At 46.3% G+C, this 21182-nt stretch overlaps 1 protein-coding gene across 1 annotated transcript in view; it reads left to right on the top strand.

The window, feature by feature from the left end:
* The window catches only part of LOC134957991 (E-selectin-like), a 357129-nt gene that overhangs the window by 270834 nt on the left and 65113 nt on the right, over positions 1 to 21182 (top strand). The window contains exon 7 of the mRNA XM_063940282.1: positions 18180 to 18365. Within this exon, the coding sequence (XP_063796352.1) occupies positions 18180 to 18365 (186 nt within the window). The remainder of the gene's footprint in view (positions 1 to 18179; positions 18366 to 21182) is intronic.

Here is a 21182-nt window from a genome sequence, read left to right as displayed (position 1 = left end):
CCCCCGAAGACCACCTACTCCTGGACCGAGCACACGAGCTCTGCGGCCCCGCTCCCAAGACTCTTCTCAGCCTAGAGACGTCATTCTCCAAATGCACTACTTCACCACGAAAGAGTCCGTCATGAGGGAAGCACGGCGATTGAGGTCTGTGACTTTCCAAAATGTCTCCCTACAGATCTTCCAAGACCTATCCCCCCTCACCCTGGCCAAGCGTAGGGACTTTAAGCCCATCACTTCCCTGCTCTCCCAGCACAATATCAAGTATCGCTGGGGCTTCCCATTCCGTATCCTGGTCTGGCATCAGGGGAAACTACTAACAGAAACATGAATATGAATTGTTATATGAATTGTTCTGTACATGTAAAGTTGATAGTAAATTTATTAATATTGGAGTGACTATTTGTATGTATTAATTTATTTAAGTAAATGATATACTGTATGCCTGATCATGTATGTATATATATATATATATATATATATATATATATATATAATATGGGAAGTGGTAAAGTGTGAAAAGTATAGATATATTGTTCATTTTATTTGATTTATTCTGCACATAGAGGACCATGAGGGCAGCATGGTTAATAGTGTAGTTGTGGCTAGCCAGCGTCAGTGTCAGTGTCCATGTGCCGATATTAGAGGGTCTTGGAATAGGGGACCCACGCGCCGGTGAAAGGTGAGAGCTGTGTGCAGAGGGGACCGCGTGCCGGTGGAAGGTGAGAGCCGTGTGCAGAGGAGACCGCACGCCGGTGGAAGGAAGAGGGCCGTGTGCAGAAGGGGACCCGCGCGGCAGGTAACGGAGAGTGTATAAAAGACACTCTCGGCCGGCGGGGAGTCAGTCTGCAGTTCCCCCTGACCAGTGCGCACCTCTACTCTTTAAGCCACAGCTGAGCGAAAGAGCGAGCTGTAAACACAGCGGCGGCTGCGGAGATAGAGGGAGAGCCAGTGCAGGGTATTTAAGGCCAGTCACCAGAGGCCGTGGGGGTATAGGAAGCTGAGCTCCCGCTGGTGAGCGGCGCCATCTCTTACCGCTCAGAGCTGTAATTGCGGCGAGAGGCTGCTGCTCACAGTGCTGACCCATAGCCAGGGGAGCCCCAATACCCAACCACAAGGCAGGTGATAGGATACTGGATAAGGAAGGGCCGTCCAGAAGAGTGTAAGCTGGACAGGTTTACAGTAAGCAGTCAACCAGAGAGTCAGGGGAGTGGCCATCCTACTGAGAGGTCTCCGGTGAGCAGCCAGTCAGAGAGTCGGGGGAGTGGCCTTACTACCAAGAGGTCTCCAGTGAGCAGCCAGTCAGAGAATCGAGGGAGTGGCCAGACTGCAGGAACCAAAGCCAGAAGGAGGGGTGAGACAGCTAATCTGCATTACACAGTACCTTCCACCTTACTCCACTATGAGACTAAGATTAGCATAAACCCGCCCATTGGTAGACAGAAACCTGGCAATCCATAGTAAATTGGGAGCTTTGACGTGGTTACGAAACTACAGGCAAACTTATTATAGTCCCGAGGTACTTTTAAGGGACTCTATAGACTAGGCAAAGGGGAAAGTTGATGACTGTTTACCTCAAGTTACAGGATGCAATGAGGAGAAAGGATTATGATTTATCACCAAGCCAGTATGCATATGATGTAGCACTATATCTCAGTAGCTGACTTAAATTAAGTGTCTGAAGAAGGAAGGGTGGGATTTGTACTGCATTTATTAACAGCTGTCACAGAAATGGAGATCATAATTGTGTATGTTTATATACTAAAGGGAGATGAGGTTTCTCATACAGCTGAGCAGGACTAAGGACAGTTGTATATAATTTCAGACTGTTTGATATCACAAATAAGATATGCTCGGCATACGGAGATATATATATATATATATATATATATATATATGGGGAAAGAGAGACACTGATGTTATAAATTATTACGGAATATACAAAATGGACTTCAGTCAGTAAGAGGAAAGACCGTCAGTTAATGGACTGATCAGTCTGGATATAAATGAATTTAGAATAATCCACTCAAGGTCAGCATATTTACTATCAACATACTGAGGAGATATTCTGTTTGGCTACATGCAGCTGGCAGCTACTGGATACAAAGTAATGTGATTGAATCCTACTGTGACACAATTTTAACTTTCGAGGGAACTGTTACACAGCCAAGAGAGAGGAGTTTATTACTACTAGGTGAAAGCCAGGATTAGACTCAGTAAAACGAAAGAACTTTCTATTATAATTATCTATAGTATTATCCCCACTTTTTACCACTGACTTCATGGGCCCCAACTTGCGCATTTTTCAGCTAATGCATGCATTATTTATATGTATAGGTGTTATGAAGGTTTAGTGGATGTTAGGACTATAATATGTGCCTTTCTGTTAATATGAAAGTGTAGAAAGCATGGCGAATTAGCTGTATTAGAATAATATACTTACCATTTGGTTGACTCTTTCGGAAACCATCTCAGGAGATCTTCAGAGAAGAACAGGTATATTATCCATTTAAGTAATGTTATATTTATTGGTGTAAAATCTAGGGTACATTATTACTTTCAATATATTGGGCTACCCAAGCAGCCTGATAGTAATAATAATTAGCTTGGGTGGAGGCACACTTTTAGACACCCCTTTCATTGCAAGTGAGGGTTGCACACACTAGTAGACTTTGCCTTCAAAATTGTTCAAAAAGAACTATTTTGAAGCCAAAGTTGCCTAGTGTGTATGGGCTTTTAGACTAGGGGTGCCATGAGATGTTCTAGGGCGCCGTGATTCAAAAAAGTTTGGGAACCACTGTTCTAAGGGGAAGGGGCAGACAGGCAGTTGACATGAGACGTGAATGGAAACCTGAGGGCAGGAGGTAAGAGAAGTAGAGATGGCTTAGGCAGGAGGGTAGGGTGAGCTTATGTGGTGATATGTTTATGTGATGGAAAGGTCCGTTTTGAACAGGTGGGTTTTTAGTAGATGTGCAACGGACACTTTTTGTATTTTGGAGCTGGATCTCCTTTCGTTTTTTGGATTGGACTGGTTTGCCAAAACCACCCCTTCGGGTTTTGGATCTGGAATATTTAAATAAAAACGGCTAAAATTGCAGAATTTGTTTTTTTGTTTTTTTTGTTCCTGCAGTATTAACCTCAATAACATTCCTTTCCACTCATTTCCATTCAATTTTGACCACCTCGCTGCTCACAATATTGTTCACCAACATAGGCCAAAGCCTGGCTGGCTAAACTAAGCAACAGATCAGCGGCACAAACACACGGCAGTAATTTACAAATTAGTACTGTATTAGCAATAACCAATCAAACCAACTCACAAGTACTATCAACAGAAAACAATCCAACACAAATTTCCTGAGAATCGTGTGTACAATATAATTGATCTAAAGTAGTTACCAAATAGCAAAGAAAAAAACAAAACCATGTGTAAATAAGCAACAGCAGACATTGATGCCCCCTACACAAGTGCACATGCCCCCAGCACATGCCTATTCTCAGTGCCCAGTCTATACCTCCCTCCTGGGGGGCCCTGGGTCACTGATAACTGGCACTGTGCCCATGTAAAGCCTCGATCAATCAGCCTTCCTGTGTAGTACAGTGCGGAATACTTTGGGACACACAGTTAAATATTACAGTGCTGGTCAGATATAGTGTGGGTCAGACACAGTGCGGGTTACAGTGCAGGTTGTATACAAAGCAGGTGGGATACAATGCAGGTTACTGTGTGCTGTGTGGGTCAGATACAGTGCAAGTGGATACAGGGCAGATCAGATACAGTGTAGGTGGAATTCATTGCGGGTTGTATATAGTGCAGATCGCATACAGTGTGGGTCGGATACAGTGTGGGTCGGAGTGCGGGTTGCATATAGTGCACATTGATTACAGTGCAAGGTCTGATACAGTACAATATACAGTGCAGGTTGGAGTGCAGGTTGGATATAGTTTACGTTGGCTACAGTGCAAGGTTGGATACAGTGTGAAATACAGTGCAGGTTGGATACAGTGCGGGATACAGTTTGGGTCGGATACAGTGTAAGTCAGAGTGCGGATTGAATACAGTGCATGTCACATAAAGTGAGGGTTGGTGACAGTGCAAGGTCAGGTACATCGCAAAATACAGTGGTGTCCTCAGGGTGGTGGTGCCAGCAGTGCGGTGGTGCCATCAGTTTTGGCAGTGCAGGGGTGCCAGTAATATCCTCAGTGCGGTGGTGACGGCAGTGTCGGCAGCCCAGGGGTGCCAGCGGTGTCCTTAGTGTGGTAGTGTCAGCAGTGCAGGGGTGTCAGTGGTGTCCTCAGTGCGGTGGTGCAGACAGTGGCGACAGTGAAAGGGTGCCAGCGGTATCCTCAGTGTAGTGGTGCCGGCAGTGTTGGCAGTGCAGGGGTGTCAGCGGTGTACTCAGTGCAGAGGTGCCGCTCACCGCACGTTCCTGGTGCTGGTAGTGTCCATGGTGCAGGGGTGCCAGCGGTGTCCTCAGTGCAGGGGCATCAGCGGTGTCCTCAGTGCGTTGGTGTCGGCAGTGCAGTGGTCAATAGTGCCAGCGGTGTCCTCAATGCAGTGGCGCCAGCAGTGTAGGCAGTGCAGGGGTGCCAGCAGTGTCGGCAATGCGGGAGTGCCAGAGGTGTCCTCAGTGCAGAAGGGCCTGCAGTGTCGGCAGGGGTGCAGGTGGCTGTATCAGCAGTGCGGTGTCGGCAATGCGGGCTGCGGCGCATGCGATGGGGAGCATCTATCTTGCCCCATTATACTCATGGGGACATGCTAATTGGCAGTGACAGACTGCTCTCTCAGCCAATCAGCTGTCAGCCCGTTGAATGCAAAACCTTAGGATCTGGCAGCGGGATCCTGAGGTTTTACCTCGATTGGGGATCTGGGGCAGGCAGGGAGATCTAAGCTGTGGCTCGCATCGCCCTGGATCCCCTAGGTTCGGGGGGTTCAGTTTTCTGAGAACCGAACCCGCTTATCTCTAGTTTTTAGTGCCTGTTTGAAGCTTTGCAGGGTTCATAAAGTCTAATAGAGCAAGAGAGCTCGTTCCAGTGTTGAGGGCAGCACAGGAGAAATCTTGGATTTGAGTGTAAGATGTAGTAATCAGTCAGGAGAGGTGACTGTAATTAGCTGACTGAAGTGGGCGGGAGGGAGTATGAAGGGAGATGAGATTGGAGATGTAGGGAGCAGGGGTGTATCTTCCTATTGGCCAGGATGGCACTTGCCAGGGGCGCCGGCCAAGAGGGGGGCGCTGCCCGGCAGTGCCACCCATGCCAGGGGGTAGAATGACATAGGACAGAGAACCACATGTAGGGGGTAATTCCAAGTTGCTAATTTGTTAGCAGTTGGGCAAAACCATGTGCACTACAGGTGTGCAACATATAACATTTGCAGAGAGAGTTAGATTTGGGTGGGTTATTCTGTTTATGTGCAAGGTAAATACTGACTGCTTTATTTTTACACTGTAATTTAGATTTCAGTTTGAACACACCCCACCCAAATCTAACTCTCCCTGCAAATGTTATATCTGCCACACCTGCAGTGCAAATGGTTTTGCCCAACTGCTAACAAATTTGATACTGCAATCAACTCGGAATTATCCCCGTAATGTGTAAAAGGGAGCTCTGCCTGCCGTAATGTGTAAAAGGGAGCTCTGCCTGCCATAATGTGTAAAAGAGAGCTGTGCCTGCCGTAATGTGTAAAAGGGAGCTCTGCCTGCCATAATGTGTAAAAGAGAGCTGTGCCTGCCGTAATGTGTAAAAGGGAGCTCCGCCTACCGTAATGTGTAATAAGGGCTCTACCTGGAGTAATGTGTGTAAGTGGCGTCATTTGATTAATGGAGACCACTGTGCAGTGTAATATGAATTGGTATTATTTCGTTGCCACGCCCCTAACACATAAAGCCACACCCCTATAGTTTTGGCGCACCCCTATAGTTTTGGCTCACTGTCCCTATTTTAAATATGGTGGTGGTGGGGGGGGGGGGGGGCGCTGAGGCTGTTTCTTGCACACGGCGCTAAAATGTCTAGTTACAGCACTGCTCCTCAGTGTTCCTGCCTGCACCCTTCCCATAATTCCATCTCAGTGTCCCTGCCTGCACACCCCTTGTAACTCCTTCTCAGTGTCCCTGCCTGCACCCTCCATGTAATTCTCCCTCAGTGTTCCTGACCTCAGCTTCCCTGTGACTCCCCTCTCAGTGTCCCTTCCCACACCCTCCCTGTATTTGCCCCTCAGAATCCCTGACCTCAGCCTCCCTGTAGCCCCTTCCTCTCATTTTCCCTACTCAAACTCACCCTGTAATTCCCCCTTAGTGTCCCTGACCTCCATCTTCCTGTGACTCCACCCCGCTCAGTGTCCCTGCCCACACCCTTCTGTAATTCCACCTCAGTGTCCCTGCCTGTACCCTCCCCGTAATTCCCCCTCAGTGTCCCTGCCCACACCCTCCCTGTAATTGCCCCTCAGTGTCCCTTACCTCAGCCTCCCTGTAAGCCCTCCACCTCATTGTCCCTACCCACACCCTCTCTGTAATTCTCCCTCAGTGTCCCTGACCTCAGCCTATCTGTAACTCCCTCCTCTGTGTTCCTGGGTGGGGGAGGTGGGGGGCACCAGTTCTTTACTTTGCCAGGGGCGTTCAGACCACTAGATACACCCCTGGTAGGGAGCAGTGGAGTTAGAGGGGGCCTTAGATGTGATGGTGAGGAGTAGGAGTAGGGGAGCCACTACAGGTTATAGCAGAGGCATGGCAGATGTGGAGCAGTGGGAGAGGAAGATACGTTTAGCTGCAGCATTGAGAACAGATTGAAGGGGAGTGAGATGGGAACAGGAGAGGCCAGTGAGGAGAAGGTTGCAGTAGTCGAGCCAAGAAATTATCAGTAAGTGGAGAATCAGTCTATTAGCATCCTGGGAGAAGAATGGCCTGATGCGAGCGATGTTGCAGAGCTGAAACTGCCAAAAAAAAGCAAGAGATTAAATATGGGGGATTGAAAGATAGAGATTTGTCAAAAGTGGCACCCAGGCAGCCGAGATGGGTAACATGGGAGAGGATGGTGTTGTCAACAGAGATGGACAGATTGGGAAGGGGGGGGGGGGGGAGATTCTGGATGGGGGGATGAAAATGAATTTGGTTTTGGCCATGTTGAGCTTCAGAGAGCGCTTGGACGTCCAGGAGGAGATGACAGAGAGGCAGCTGGATACCAGACAGAATACAGGAGGTAGATGAGTGGTATAGTTGGGTGTCATTGACATTGAAGGGTGGTATTGGAGGCCAAAGGAACTGATGAGTTTTCTCAGGAAACAGGTGTACAGACAGAAGAGCAGGGGGCAGTTGATTTGAAGGCAGAGACAGAAAATGAGCGGTTGGTTAGGTAAGAGGTGAACTAGGCATTGATGTTGCTAGAGAGGCCAATGGACTGAAGGGTGCTGAGTAGGAGAGGGTGATCCATGGTGTTGAAGGTTACAGAGAGGTCCAGAAGGATGATCAAAGAGAAGTAGTCCTTGGATTTAGTTTAAAGCATGTTATTGGCAACTTTGGGTCTAATTCAGATCTGATCGCAACAGCAAATTTGTTAGCTAATGGGCAAAACCATGTGCACTGCAGGGGGGGGGCAGATTTAACATTTGCAGAGTTAGATTTGGGTGGGGTTTGTTCAAACTGAAATCTAAATTGCAGTGTAAAAATAAATCAGTCAGTATTTACCCTGCACAGAAACAAAATAACCCACCCAAATCTAACTCTATGCAAATGTTATATCTGCCCCACATGCAGTGCACATGGTTTTGCCCATAAACTAGCAAATTTGCTGCTGCAATCAGATCTGAATTACCCCCTTTGGCCAGTGCAGATTCAGTGGAGTGCAGTGGGCGAAAGCCACATTGGAGAGGATCAAGGATGGAGTTATCAGAGACGTAGCTGGTGAGACTGCTGTAGGCAAGCCGCTTAAGTAAATTGGAGGTTAATAGGAGAACAGAAATGGGGCGGTAGCTAGTGGGTGTGGATGAGTCAAGGGTGGGTTTTTTAAGGATTGGTGAGACAAGAGCATGTTTGATAGGTGAGGGAAAGATGCTGGTGGAGTGAAAAGTTGAAGAGGTGAGCAAGGTGGGAGCATGCAGTAGGGCAGTGGGAGTGGAAGAGGCAAGGGGGAGCTGTGTTTAGTGGGCAAGCGGAGGGGGGAGGGGATAAGATGAGGCAGTGCACTTTATCCCCCATGGTGGGGCAGAAGGACCACAATGGGGGTGGCTGGAGGGAGGAGAGGAGATTTTGTGATGGATTTTGTGCCTTCATTTAAGCTGTTTGTATTTTTACCAGTCCTCACTGAATAATAGATGCCAGGTAATGGATATGAGATTTCCACAGCCTCAATGAAGCTAGGCAGTAATGGACTAGGTGCAAGGAATGGGTTTAGTGTTGTGGAATTGCTGATATTTGACTCAGAACATATGTTTCCCTTGCTATTTTGGGTTGTTACTTTAGAATTTTTATTCTTGAATTATGTATAATGTGTGTGTATATTGTATATTCTGTTCATGCTACAATTCCTTGTTTGAAATTAACAATGGTATTGTTGATGCCATTCATAATCTCCAGGTGAATCTGCATAAGGGTATATTTACTATCATTCGCGTTTTTGCCGATGTCAGCCAAGATCAATCTGGCTGGTTTGAGAGTGCAACTTTTTTGAAAAATATACGTTCATTACTAAACTACTGTGTTTTTTCAATTTGCACTCACCGATGTTGATGCCATTCAGATTGCTGGCAGTGTTTTATGGGAGAGATTAGTAAAACACTGCTGGACATAACACAATGAAGCCCGGCCAGATCAGTGTGTACAGTACTGAAATAGTACTGGTTGTTAAAATACATGGGAGAAAATGTATAGGGGTCCCCAGTATTTATACAGTAAACACTAGGCTCTTGGTCCGGTGCTGTTTGCATAAATAAATAAACTTTTACTATCACGGTGTGTGTTGTGGTTTTTTGGGGTATTTATTTTGTTGTGGAACTTCAGGTACCAGTGGGCCCGTTAATTCCCCACATGCTGGTACTTGTGGTTCTCCAAGTACAAGCATGTTGGGTAGGCTTGCTGGGACTTGTAGTTCCACAGCTAAAGACATTATTTTTTTATATATATTTTTGGCTATCAGCCCGGCACCCACTGCCCAGGGATGCTGGGCTTTGGTGCCCAGAGGGGGGTCCCCACTCCCCCAGGGAGCCCTGGCCAGTGGTGACTAATTAGGGGGGATAATTCCACGGCTGCAGGGACCAATATAAATGTATCCCCCACCTGTGGCATTATGTCCCTGGCTAGTGGAGCCCGGTGCTGGTTTAAAAAATACAGGGAACCCCTATGTCTTTTGTCCCCCCCCCCCCCCCCCCCCCCCTAATTTTGAAACCAGGACTGGACCAAGAGCACAGTGCTGGTTGTATAACCACTGGACTGGCTCAAAGAGCCCGGAGCTGGTTATGCTTAGGAGGGGGAACCTCGCACAATTTTTATTTTTTACTTTTAACTCTTTCATATATTTTGTACACAAAGAAGCATGCACTGATCTGTGCATGATTCTCCAAACACACCAGATAAAAGCAGTTCTATTTAAAAGTTCTATTTCTGTACAAATTCCATGCTTTTCCGAAAGTACTTGGCTATTGTCGGCAGTGATTGAGAATACAAATTCTTAGTAAATTCCTGTGTTGTATGAGGTGTATGTGAAAATCTAACCGTGTTTGACCAATGGTCTATTGAATCGCATTTGTGTGGATGGCAGTGTATCTCAATATGAATAGCCCCAACACTGCCGAGATTTGTGTTTAGTAAATTACCGAGATGACACTTAGAAAAAAAAAGACAAACTCGAATGGATTCGGACCTTAGTAAATTTCCAGCATAGTGTCCATGATGACATGAAGTGGTATCATAAACCTCCATATCAACTCTGCATCTGGTACGCCAAAAGAGACTTACATGAGACCTAGACAAGGCTCCATTGGCTGCAGATGTTGTTAGTGCAGGTAGTCAAAGCAATGTTGTGGGACAGTATATATTTGGCTAGAATGTTCTATATACCACAAAAATTAGATAGGTAAGCTATTGAAAATACTACTAATAAATAATAATGGAAGTATTACAAATAAAAAAGGCATTAGTTTTATAGGGCAGCCTCTCACTTTTAATCTAGGCTCTAGTGTCCAGAATACCATGCAATCCAGACAATATACAGTATACACACACATATATATGGGTGTGTGTATTTATGTTCCAGCATAACTCTGGAATTCCTGGAGCAATTTACACCAAACTTGGTACACATCACTTACAATTGGGAAAAAAAATACAGTGGGGGTAAGACACCCCTAGAACCCTTAGAGGTGGGAAGGGGTGACATGTAAAAATCCATAGTTTTCGGAGTCGAGGAGATGAATAGTGACACTCCCGATGCTGTTTAAGTCCAAGTTCATCCCCCATCAGCATGGGGGGTGAGAAGGGGTGAAAAATAAAATGTCCAAAATGATTGACATTAGTGTCAAATTATGCTGGCGCTATAAGCATCAAACTCAAAAGTATATAGCCCGGAGGCCCATTACATAGTGACCCCTGGGGGAACAGCTCCCGCATAGACTACACCCGGGTCAGGTGATGAAACAATGACCGCAGATAGCAGTGTGTGCAGGGCCCAAGGGTGTGGGATGGGGCAGCCTTGCTGCTGCTGCTTCCACACTTACCCACCTCAACAGGCTCTCACACAGAACCACCCAGTCCAGGCTCTCCACATTTATCATCCTCCCTCTGCTCTGCTACTAAACTGATCTACAGCAGCGTGATACGGCTCCGGCCCCGGCTTTACAGCGGTAGCGATGATAAATCGCACCAGGGTCGCTGCTCCTTGTGACCACATCCCCGGCACTGCTGATGCTATAACTACTACTGTCACTGTACAGGCCACTGACACAGGGGGGCATGGTGGCACCGCTCCTGGGTTACGCAGATGTCTCCTCACTGGTGTACCCTGCACTGTCTGCTGTGTCCAGCTAGGGGAGGGGGTGATCCCGGGGGGTTCCCAGCAGCGGGCATCCCCTCCATCTCTGGGCTGCTCCCTCCAGGTGCTGCTGGCTGCTGCCTTGCTGGGGGATGGGTGGTCTTAGTTTACCAGGTAGTCCTTCAAAATTAAAGTTATAAGCACAGAAATAGTTGAAATTCTGTAGCGAAGCATGGGTATTAAGATATATATATATATATATATATATATATCTGTCAATAGAGCAAATGTAGGGGGCGCTCCATAGTGCATAAAAGTTTTTATTTTAAAAGTATATACACACAAAGTGTTAAAATCCTATTGATAATATTCGTACCAGAAGGCAACCAGTGTGGGCTGGTTACCACGTGATTCAAAACAATTAATCGTTAGGTAGCAGGAACAAGTGTCAGGCGATCATACCGGATACCTCCACCCGTCGACGGCTGGTTTCCCCAGACTTCTCGGGCAGGAATCACTCACGTCCCCTGGGGCGGAGTCTGGTGACGTAAACGATCGTTGGTACAGCTGAGCGAGGAGTCGGGGACGTGAGTGATTCCTGCCCGAGAAGTCTGGGGAAACCAGCCGTCGACGGGTGGAGGTATCCGGTATGATCGCCTGACACTTGTTCCTGCTACCTAACGATTAATTGTTTTGAATCACGTGGTAACCAGCCCACACTGGTTGCCTTCTGGTACGAATATTATCAATAGGATTTTAACACTTTGTGTGTATATACTTTTAAAATAAAAACTTTTATGCACTATGGAGCGCCCCCTACATTTGCTCTATTGACAGATATCTTTTTCTCCGGAGGAGTTCGGACTGTTGAAAGGGGAGCTGCGGTCCAACTAATACAATGAGGATCTAGTGCTTATGTGCAGCATCCACGAAAAGCTGCAGTGATTCAAATATATGGACACACGCTAAGTGTATTTATACACATATACATTATAATCACCCTGTTACTAATAATCAGCGCTATATCATAATTGTCTGTATATATATATATATATATATATATATACATATATTAGTGATGTGCACCGGACATTTTTCGGGTTTTGTGTTTTGGTTTTGGGTTCGGTTCCGCGGCCGTGTTTTGGATTCGGACGCGTTTTGGCAAAACCTCACCGAAATTTTTTTGTCGGATTCGGGTGTGACTGTTTTGGATTCGGGTGTTTTTTTCAAAAAACCCTAAAAAACAGCTTAAATCATAGAATTTGGGGGTCATTTTGATCCCAAAGTATTATTAACCTCAATAACCATAATTTCCACAAATTTTCAGTCTATTCTGAACACCTTACACCTCACAATATTATTTTTAGTCCTAAAATTTGCACCGAGGTAGCTGTGTGACTAAGCTAAGCCACCCAAGTGGCCGACACAAACACCTGGCCCATCTAGGAGTGGCACTGCAGTGTCAGACAGGATGGCACTTGAAAAAAATACTCCCCAAACAGCACATGACGCAAAGAAAAAAAGAGGCGCAATGAGGTAGCTGTGTGACTAAGATAAGCGACCCAAGTGGCCGACACAAACACCTGGCCCATCTAGGAGTGGCACTGCAGTGTCACGCAGGATGGCCCTTCAAAAAAATACTCCCCAAACAGCACATGACGCAAAGAAAAAAAGAGGCGCAATGAGGTAGCTGTGTGACTAAGCTAAGCGACCCAAGTGGCCGACACAAACACCTGGCCCATCTAGGAGTGTCACTGCAGTGTCACGCAGGATGGCCCTTCAAAAAAATACTCCCCAAACAGCACATGACGCAAAGAAAAATGAAAGAAAAAAGAGGTGCAAGATGGAATTGTCCTTGGGCCCTCCCACCCACCCTTATGTTGTATAAACAGGACATGCACACTTTAACAAACCCATCGTGTCTGCCACACGACTGTGACTGAAATGACTGGTTGGTTTGGGCCCCCACCAAAAAAGAAGCAATCAATCTCTCCTTGCACAAACTGGCTCTACAGAGGCAAGATGTCCACCTCATCATCATCGTCCGATTCATCACCCCTTTCACTGTGTACATCCCCCTCCTCACAGATTATTAATTCGTCCCCACTGGAATCCACCATCTCAGGTCCCTGTGTACTTTCTGGAGGCAATTGCTGCTGGTGAATGTCTCCACGGAGGAATTGATTATAATTAATTTTAATGAACATCATCTTCTCCACATTTTCTGGAAGTAACCTCGTACGCCGATTGCTGACAAGGTGAGCGGCGGCACTAAACACTCTTTCGGAGTACACACTGGAGGGAGGGCAACTTAGGTAGAATAAAGCCAGTTTCTGCAAGGGCCTCCAAATTGCCTCTTTTTCCTGCCAGTATACGTACGGACTGTCTGACGTGCCTACTTGGATGCGGTCACTCATATAATCCTCCACCATTCTTTCAATGGTGAGAGAATCATATGCAGTGACAGTAGACGACATGTCAGTAATCGTTGGCAGGTCCTTCAGTCCGGACCAGATGTCAGCACTCGCTCCAGACTGCCCTGCATCACCGCCAGCGGGTGGGCTCGGAATTCGTAGCCTTTTCCTCGCACCCCCAGTTGCGGGAGAATGTGAAGGAGGAGATGTTGACGGGTCACGTTCCGCTTGACTTGACAATTTTCTCACCAGCAGGTCTTTGAACCTCTGCAGACTTGTGTCTGCTGGAAAGAGAGATACAACGTAGGTTTTAAATCTAGGATCGAGCACGGTGGCCAAAATGTAGTGCTCTGATTTCAACAGATTGACCACCCGTGAATCCTGGTTAAGCGAATGAAGGGCTCCATCCACAAGTCCCACATGCCTAGCGGAATCGCTCTGTTTTAGCTCCTCCTTCAATGTCTCCAGCTTCTTCTGCAAAAGCCTGATGAGGGGAATGACCTGACTCAGGCTGGCAGTGTCTGAACTGACTTCACGTGTGGCAAGTTCAAAAGGTTGTAGAACCTTGCACAACGTTGAAATCATTCTCCACTGCGCTTGAGTCAGGTGCATTCCACCTCCTTTGCCTATATTGTGGCCAGATGTATAGGCTTGAATGGCCTTTTGCTGCTCCTCCATCCTCTGAAGCATATAGAGGGTTGAATTCCACCTCGTTACCACCTCTTGCTTCAGATGATGGCAGGGCAGGTTCAGGTGTTTTTGGTGGTGCTCCAGTCTTCTGTACGTGGTGCCTGTACGCCGAAAGTGGCCCGCAATTCTTCTGGCCACCAACAGCATCTCTTGCACGCCCCTGTCGTTTTTTAAATAATTCTGCACCACCAAATTCAAGGTATGTGCAAAACATGGGACGTTCTGGAATTTGCCCAGATGTAATGCACGCATAATATTGCTGGCGTTGTCCGATGCCACAAATCCCCAGGAAAGTCCAATTGGGGTAAGCCATTCTGCGATGATCTTCCTCAGTTGCCGTAAGAGGTTTTCAGCTGTGTGCGTATTCTGGAAAGCGGTGATACAAAGCGTAGCCTGCCTAGGAACGAGTTGGCGTTTGCGAGATGCTGCTACTGGTGCCGCCGTTGCTGTTCTTGCAGCGGGAGGCAATACATCTACCCAGTGGGCTGTCACAGTCATGTAGTCCTGAGTCTGCCCTGCTCCACTTTTCCACATGTCCGTGGTTAAGTGGACATTGGGTACAACTGCATTTTTTAGGACACTGGTGACTCTTTTTCTGAGGTCTGTGTACATTTTCGGTATCGCCTGCCTAGAGAAATGGAACCTAGATGGTATTTGGTACCGGGGACACAGTTCCTCAATCAAGTCTATAGTTGGCTCTGAAGTAACGATGGATACCGGAACCACGTTTCTCACCGCCTAGGCTGCCAAGGCCTCAGTTATCCGCTTTGCAGCAGGATGACTGCTGTGATATTTCATCTTCCTTGCAAAGGACTGTTGGACAGTCAATTGCTTACTGGAAGTAGTACAAGTGGTCTTCCGACTTCCCCTCTGGGATGACGATCGACTCCCAGCAGCAACAACAGCAGCGCCAGCAGCAGTAGGCGTTACACTCAAGGATGCATCGGAGGAATCCCAGGCAGGAGAGGACTCGTCAGACTTGCCAGTGACATGGCCTACAGGACTATTGGCATTCCTGGGTAAGGAGTAAATTGACACTGAGGGAGTTGGTGGTGTGGTTTGCGGGAGCTTGGTTACAAGAGGAAGGGATTTACTGGTTAGTGGACTGCTTCCGCTGTCGCCCAACGTTTTTGAACTTGTCACTGACTTATGATGAATGCACTGCAGGTGACGTATAAGGGAGGATGTTCCGAGGTGGTAAACGTCCTTACCCCTACTTATTACAGCTTGACAAAGGCAACACACGGCTTGACACCTGTTGTCCGCATTTCTGTTGAAATAATTCCACACCGAAGAGCTGATTTTTTTTTGTATTTTGACCAGGCATGTCAATAGCCATATTCCTCCCACGGACAACAGGTGTCTCCCCGGGTGCCTGTCTTAAACAAACCACCTCACCATCAGAATCCTCCTTGTCAATTTCTTCCCCAGCGCCAGCAACACCCATATCCTCATCCTGGTGTACTTCAACACTGACATCTTCAATTTGACTATCAGGAACTGGACTGCGGGTGCTCCTTCCAGCACTTGCAGGGGGCGTGCAAATGGTGGAAGGCGCAAGCTCTTCCCGTCCAGTGTTGGGAAGGTCAGGCATCGCAACCGACACAATTGGACTCTCCTTGGGGATTTGTGATTTCGAAGAACGCACAGTTCTTTGCTGTGCTTTTGCCAGCTCAAGTCTTATCTTTTTTTCTAGTGAGAGGATGAGTGCTTCCATCCTCATGTGAAGCTGAACCACTAGCCATGAACATAGGCCAGGGCCTCAGCCGTTCCTTGCCACTCCGTGTCGTAAATGGCATATTGGCAAGTTTACGCTTCTCCTCAGACGCTTTTAATTTTGATTTTTGGGTCATTTTACTGATCTTTTGTGTTTTGGATTTTACATGCTCTGTACTATGACATTGGGCATCGGCCTTGGCAGACAACGTTGATGGCATTTCATCGTCTCGGCCATGACTAGTGGCAGCAGCTTCAGCACGAGGTGGAAGTGGATCTTGACCTTTCCCTATTTTTTTAACCTCCACATTTTTGTTCTCCATATTTTAATGCGCACAACTAAAAGGCACCACAGGTATACAATGTAGATGGATGGATACTATAGTATACTTATGGACGACGAGTGACGACACAGAGGTAGGTACAGCAGTGGCCTACCGTACTGCTATATACAGTATAATGGACCTGGTGGACACTGTCAGCAGACTGCATTTACAGTATAAAAAAAAAGACACCACAGGTATACAATGTAGATGGATGGATACTATAGTATACTTATGGACGACGAGTGACGACACAGAGGTAGGTACGGCAGTGGCCTACCGTACTGCTATATACAGTATAATGGACCTGGTGGACACTGTCAGCAGACTGCGTTTATAGTATAAAAAAAAAGACACCACAGGTATACAATGTAGATGGATGGATACTATAGTATACTTATGGATGACGAGTGACGACACAGAGGTAGGTACAGCAGTGGCCTACCGTACTGCTATATACAGTATAATGGAGTTGGTGGACACTGTCAGCAGACTGCGTTTATAGTATAAAAAAAAAGACACCACAGGTATACAATGTAGATGGATGGATACTATAGTATACTTATGGACGACGAGTGACGACACAGAGGTAGGGTACAGCAGTGGCCTACCGTACTGCTATATACAGTATAATGGACCTGGTGGACACTGTCAGCAGACTGCGTTAATAGTATAAAAAAAAAAAGACACCACAGGTATACAATGTAGATGGATGGATACTATAGTATACTTATGGATGACGAGTGATGACACAGAGGTAGGTACAGCAGTGGCCTACCGTACTGCTATATACAGTATAATGGACCTGGTGGACACTGTCAGCAGACTGCGTTTATAGTATAAAAAAAAGACACCACAGGTATACAATGTAGATGGATGGATACTATAGTATACTTATGGACGATGAGTGACGACACAGAGGTAGGTACAGCAGTGGCCTACCGTACTGCTATATACAGTATAATGGACCTGGTGGACACTGTCAGCAGACTGCGTTTACAGTATAAAAAAAAGACACCACAGGTATACAATGTAGATGGATGGATACTATAGTATACTTATGGACGACGAGTGACGACACAGAGGTACTGTAGGTACAGCAGTGGACTACCGTACTGCTATATACAGTATAATGGACCTGGTGGACACTGTCAGCAGACTGCTAAACTAGTATAAAAAAAAGCCACCACAGGAGTGTTTTTCAGGCAGACAAACGTATACTGGTGGTCACTGTCAGCAAAACTGTGCACTGTACTCCTGCTATTACTGCTCCCCAGTCCCCACAATTAGGCAGTGTTAGCACTCAGCACAGATATATATCATGCAGCACACTGAGCACAGATATGGTATGAAGCGTTTTTTTCAGGCAGAGAACGGATAAAAAACTAGCAAAACTCTGCACTGTACTCCTCCTAACAGCTGCTCCCCAGTCCCCAATCCTCCCCACAATAAGCTAAGCAATCAGATCAACTGTGTAGTATACTATTAATAATAAACTATATAAACGGAGAGGACGCCAGCCACGTCCTCTCCCTATCAATCTCAATGCACGTGTGAAAATAGCGGCGACGCGCGGCTGCTTATATAGAATCCGAATCTCGCGAGAATCTGACAGCGGGATGATGACGTTCGGGCGCGCTCGGGTTAGCCGAGCAAGGCGGAAGGATCCGAGTCTGCTCGGACCCGTGTAAAAAAATTTAAAGCTCGGGTGGGTTCGGTTTCTCGGAAACCGAACCCGCTCATCACTAATATATATATATATATATATATATATATATATATATACATATATATATTTCAGTTAGGCTCATGTTAATATAACACTTTCATTTTTAGGAATTATGTATTAACTTTAACTCACAAATTGCCATCCCAAATCTGTTTTAAGAATTGGTAATTTACAGTTCCTACTCAAGCTATAATGTTATTAACTGAAGACAGATGCTATAGTATTTTTTTTTTTACTTTCAAATCTTTTAATCTTTGAAATATTTAACAATATTTATGTCACATATATGATGTTTTATGATTGTATTTATATTGTGATTCATACTGTACTGCAATTTACTTTCTTTGATTCCAGCTGTATCATGCATGGCTCTACAAAGACCAGAGCACGGAAACATCCATTGTTCTGATGCATATGGAAAATTCCTGTACAGCTCTATATGCAACTTTAGCTGTGCAGAGGGATTTGAATTAAAAGGATCAAAATCACTATTGTGCCAGAACACAGGAGAATGGTCAGGATTTGTACCAACATGTTTAGGTAAATAACTGTTGTCCATTGTAACTAGAGATGTGTGATTCAGTTCCCACAAGTTATTTAACACTTTAGTAATACTATTATATTCATACTAGCCTACTTTTGGAAACTAGTTACAGGTAGATCCTAGGTGATATGAGAGTTAACTTGTCGTGCCGCTGAGGGGACATCATGTTCTGCCTAAAGGGCGTGTCTAACTCTACCTATGGGCATGTCTATTGCCACTTAGAGGGGTGTTCTGAATTGGCAGGTGGAAACTTGCTGAGTGCAGCATGCCATCAAAAGGGTTTGTGTATAGGTAGCATATGCAGTTGCAAAACATCACTAATTTACGTAATCACTGACACTAGTTGACTCAACCAACATGAGTCCTCTTACAGTATTTTTATTACCTCCACCATTTGGGCACATAGAGGTTAGTGTCTACACACACACGGGTCAGTACCAGCCTACACATACATATACATACACAGGGATCAGTGTCAGCATACATACATACATACATACATACATACATACATACTGTACATACATACACTGGAGTCAGTGTCAACCTACACACACACACACATACGGTTCAGTGCCAACTTACACACATAGACAAACACATACACAGGGATCAGTGTCAGCCTACACACACATACATACACAGGGGTCAGTGTCAACCCACACACACACACACACACACACACAGGTCAGTGCCAGCCTACACACATATAGAGGTCAGTGCCAGCCTACACATAGACACACACACATACACACAAAAACTCAACTTGGGACTATGCACACCTCCTCCAGCCTCTCGTCCAAGCTGTGAATCTTCCAGCCAGATCTGCTGTCCGTGCCAGGCCAGCTTCCCCATCACTCCACCTCCCAGATGTCTCACTGCCTGCTGCTCCCAATGCACTACTTTCTTGCATGTTTTTGGCATGCTGCTCGCAGGCTCTGCTGGGTGGCCGAAGGGCCCGTTGCCCATGGTGTTTGACTGGCTGATTCTGTATAGTCATATGAATCTCCAACCCCATCTCATGTGGGACTTGCACAGCGTAATCCAAATTTCAGACTGGCTGGGGGACTCTGAGGGATTATGTGGGCTTTGCGGGACAATGGGAGATGTGGCAGTGGAGCAAGAACCTCCTTGGCAAGCATTATTATATTAATATTTTACCCTTTAATTATTAGACATCCATTCCCTATGAAATATCTGTACAATAAAATCTATTACTTATATGAATCAATGTAGAAATGGATTGTACTACATGTGTGTGACACTCCGACATGGATATCCTCTTAACTTGGATTTATGGGGATATATGTGGCTATATAGGTACCATCACCCATATATTGGAGACAACCTGGGTGAGACACCTAAATTTTCCCTAAAAGGAACCCTCACTTCTCACTAGCAGGCACAGTGCAGCTGAAAGGGTTAACAGATTCCCCTTGCTTAGGTTGCTAGGCAACGCCAGCAACCAAAGGACAGAAAATTGAGGAGCGCTAGGAACCAGTGTAGACCTGCATAGCAGGAGGAATCGAAGCTGCTGATTGGGTGGTGCAAAACGGGAAGAGTAGGAGGCAGAGTTTCCACTGAGTTCCCTGAGGTGATCTGAAGAGGCAGCAGGGAGGAACTCTGCTGGTCTGCCCCGCTGTGAGGAGGAGTATGCACTGAGGAGAGGGCGGTCGGTCCATTATGCGCAGTGGTGTGAGAGATCCCGGTTGTGAGAGAGCACCGTGGAGAGGGATCATTGCGCCCACTTGACAGAGCATCCCTGCGGACACCAGAGGACGGTGAGGAGTGAGAGCTGCGGAAAACAAGACAGGGAATTGGAACAAAGGGGCAACGTGTAACCTGTGTCCACCAGTCAGCATGAGTAGTAAAACACCTGACTTGGGGCATTGCAGACTGTCAGTCACTGGGAGAGTTTGTGAAAGAGCTAAGTACCAGAGAACAAAGAGGGGAAAGAGAGCGGTACTTATACAGTCAGTAACAACCAGGGCATGTAATAGTCAGCTTCAATTACCCTTATCAGCCAGCTAAACACAGATTTCCAGTCAGAGAGAGATTTTGCATCCACCCAGCTAACGCTTCGAAGTTTCCCAGTCAGTCAGAGAAACATTTCCTGTCAGTAAATGACTTTTACCCACACAGGACTGTATTGAACTGCCACTATTCTTCCATGCACACATCCAGACAGTGTGAGCCCATGAGGAGAGACATCTCAGCTGTATTGTGACAAGGTGCTAAAGACTTATCAGTCACATTTTGTGAACCAGGCACAGCTACAGTGGTGGGCATTATAGCTCCAAGGCAACAAGCCTGTGTTCTTTACCTCGCATGCCCCAGCCTTAGGAACAGAGTCAACATAACAGGAGCTACTTTCACTTATACAGTTGGAGTCTGATAAAAGCCTCTGTTGAGGAAATCCTTCCTGCTGTTATTGCTGCTACAGTTTGTGCTTCTCCCCCTTTACTGCTTAACCACACAGCTTCCGGAATTGCGGCCTCTCTGACACTTAATGCTAAAGTATTACTCTACTACAACAAATCTGAATTGTCACCTGCATGCTGTTCTCTGCTATAGGATTTACACTGCTTATCCGTGCATGCTGCTTTCTACTGCAATAGAACTATCTTCTATATATTAGCCCAGTTCTGTGACTTTGTGACTCATTTGCTAACGTTGGGCGGAGTCACAATGCTGGGCGGAGTCAGAGTCACAGATCTGGGCTAATAAGGAGGCATCTAGGTATGACCCCAGTCGTGTGATTGGCGGAGTGTCTGAAGAGGGGTTGTGATCCCTCGGAGCTGTTTGCCAATCAC

The sequence above is a fragment of the Pseudophryne corroboree genome, chromosome 9, assembly GCF_028390025.1.
Source record: "Pseudophryne corroboree isolate aPseCor3 chromosome 9, aPseCor3.hap2, whole genome shotgun sequence".
Taxonomy (NCBI): Eukaryota; Metazoa; Chordata; class Amphibia; order Anura; family Myobatrachidae; genus Pseudophryne; species Pseudophryne corroboree.
The sequence above is the reverse complement of the archived record's forward strand: the minus strand, read 5'-3'. Positions and strand labels throughout refer to the sequence as shown.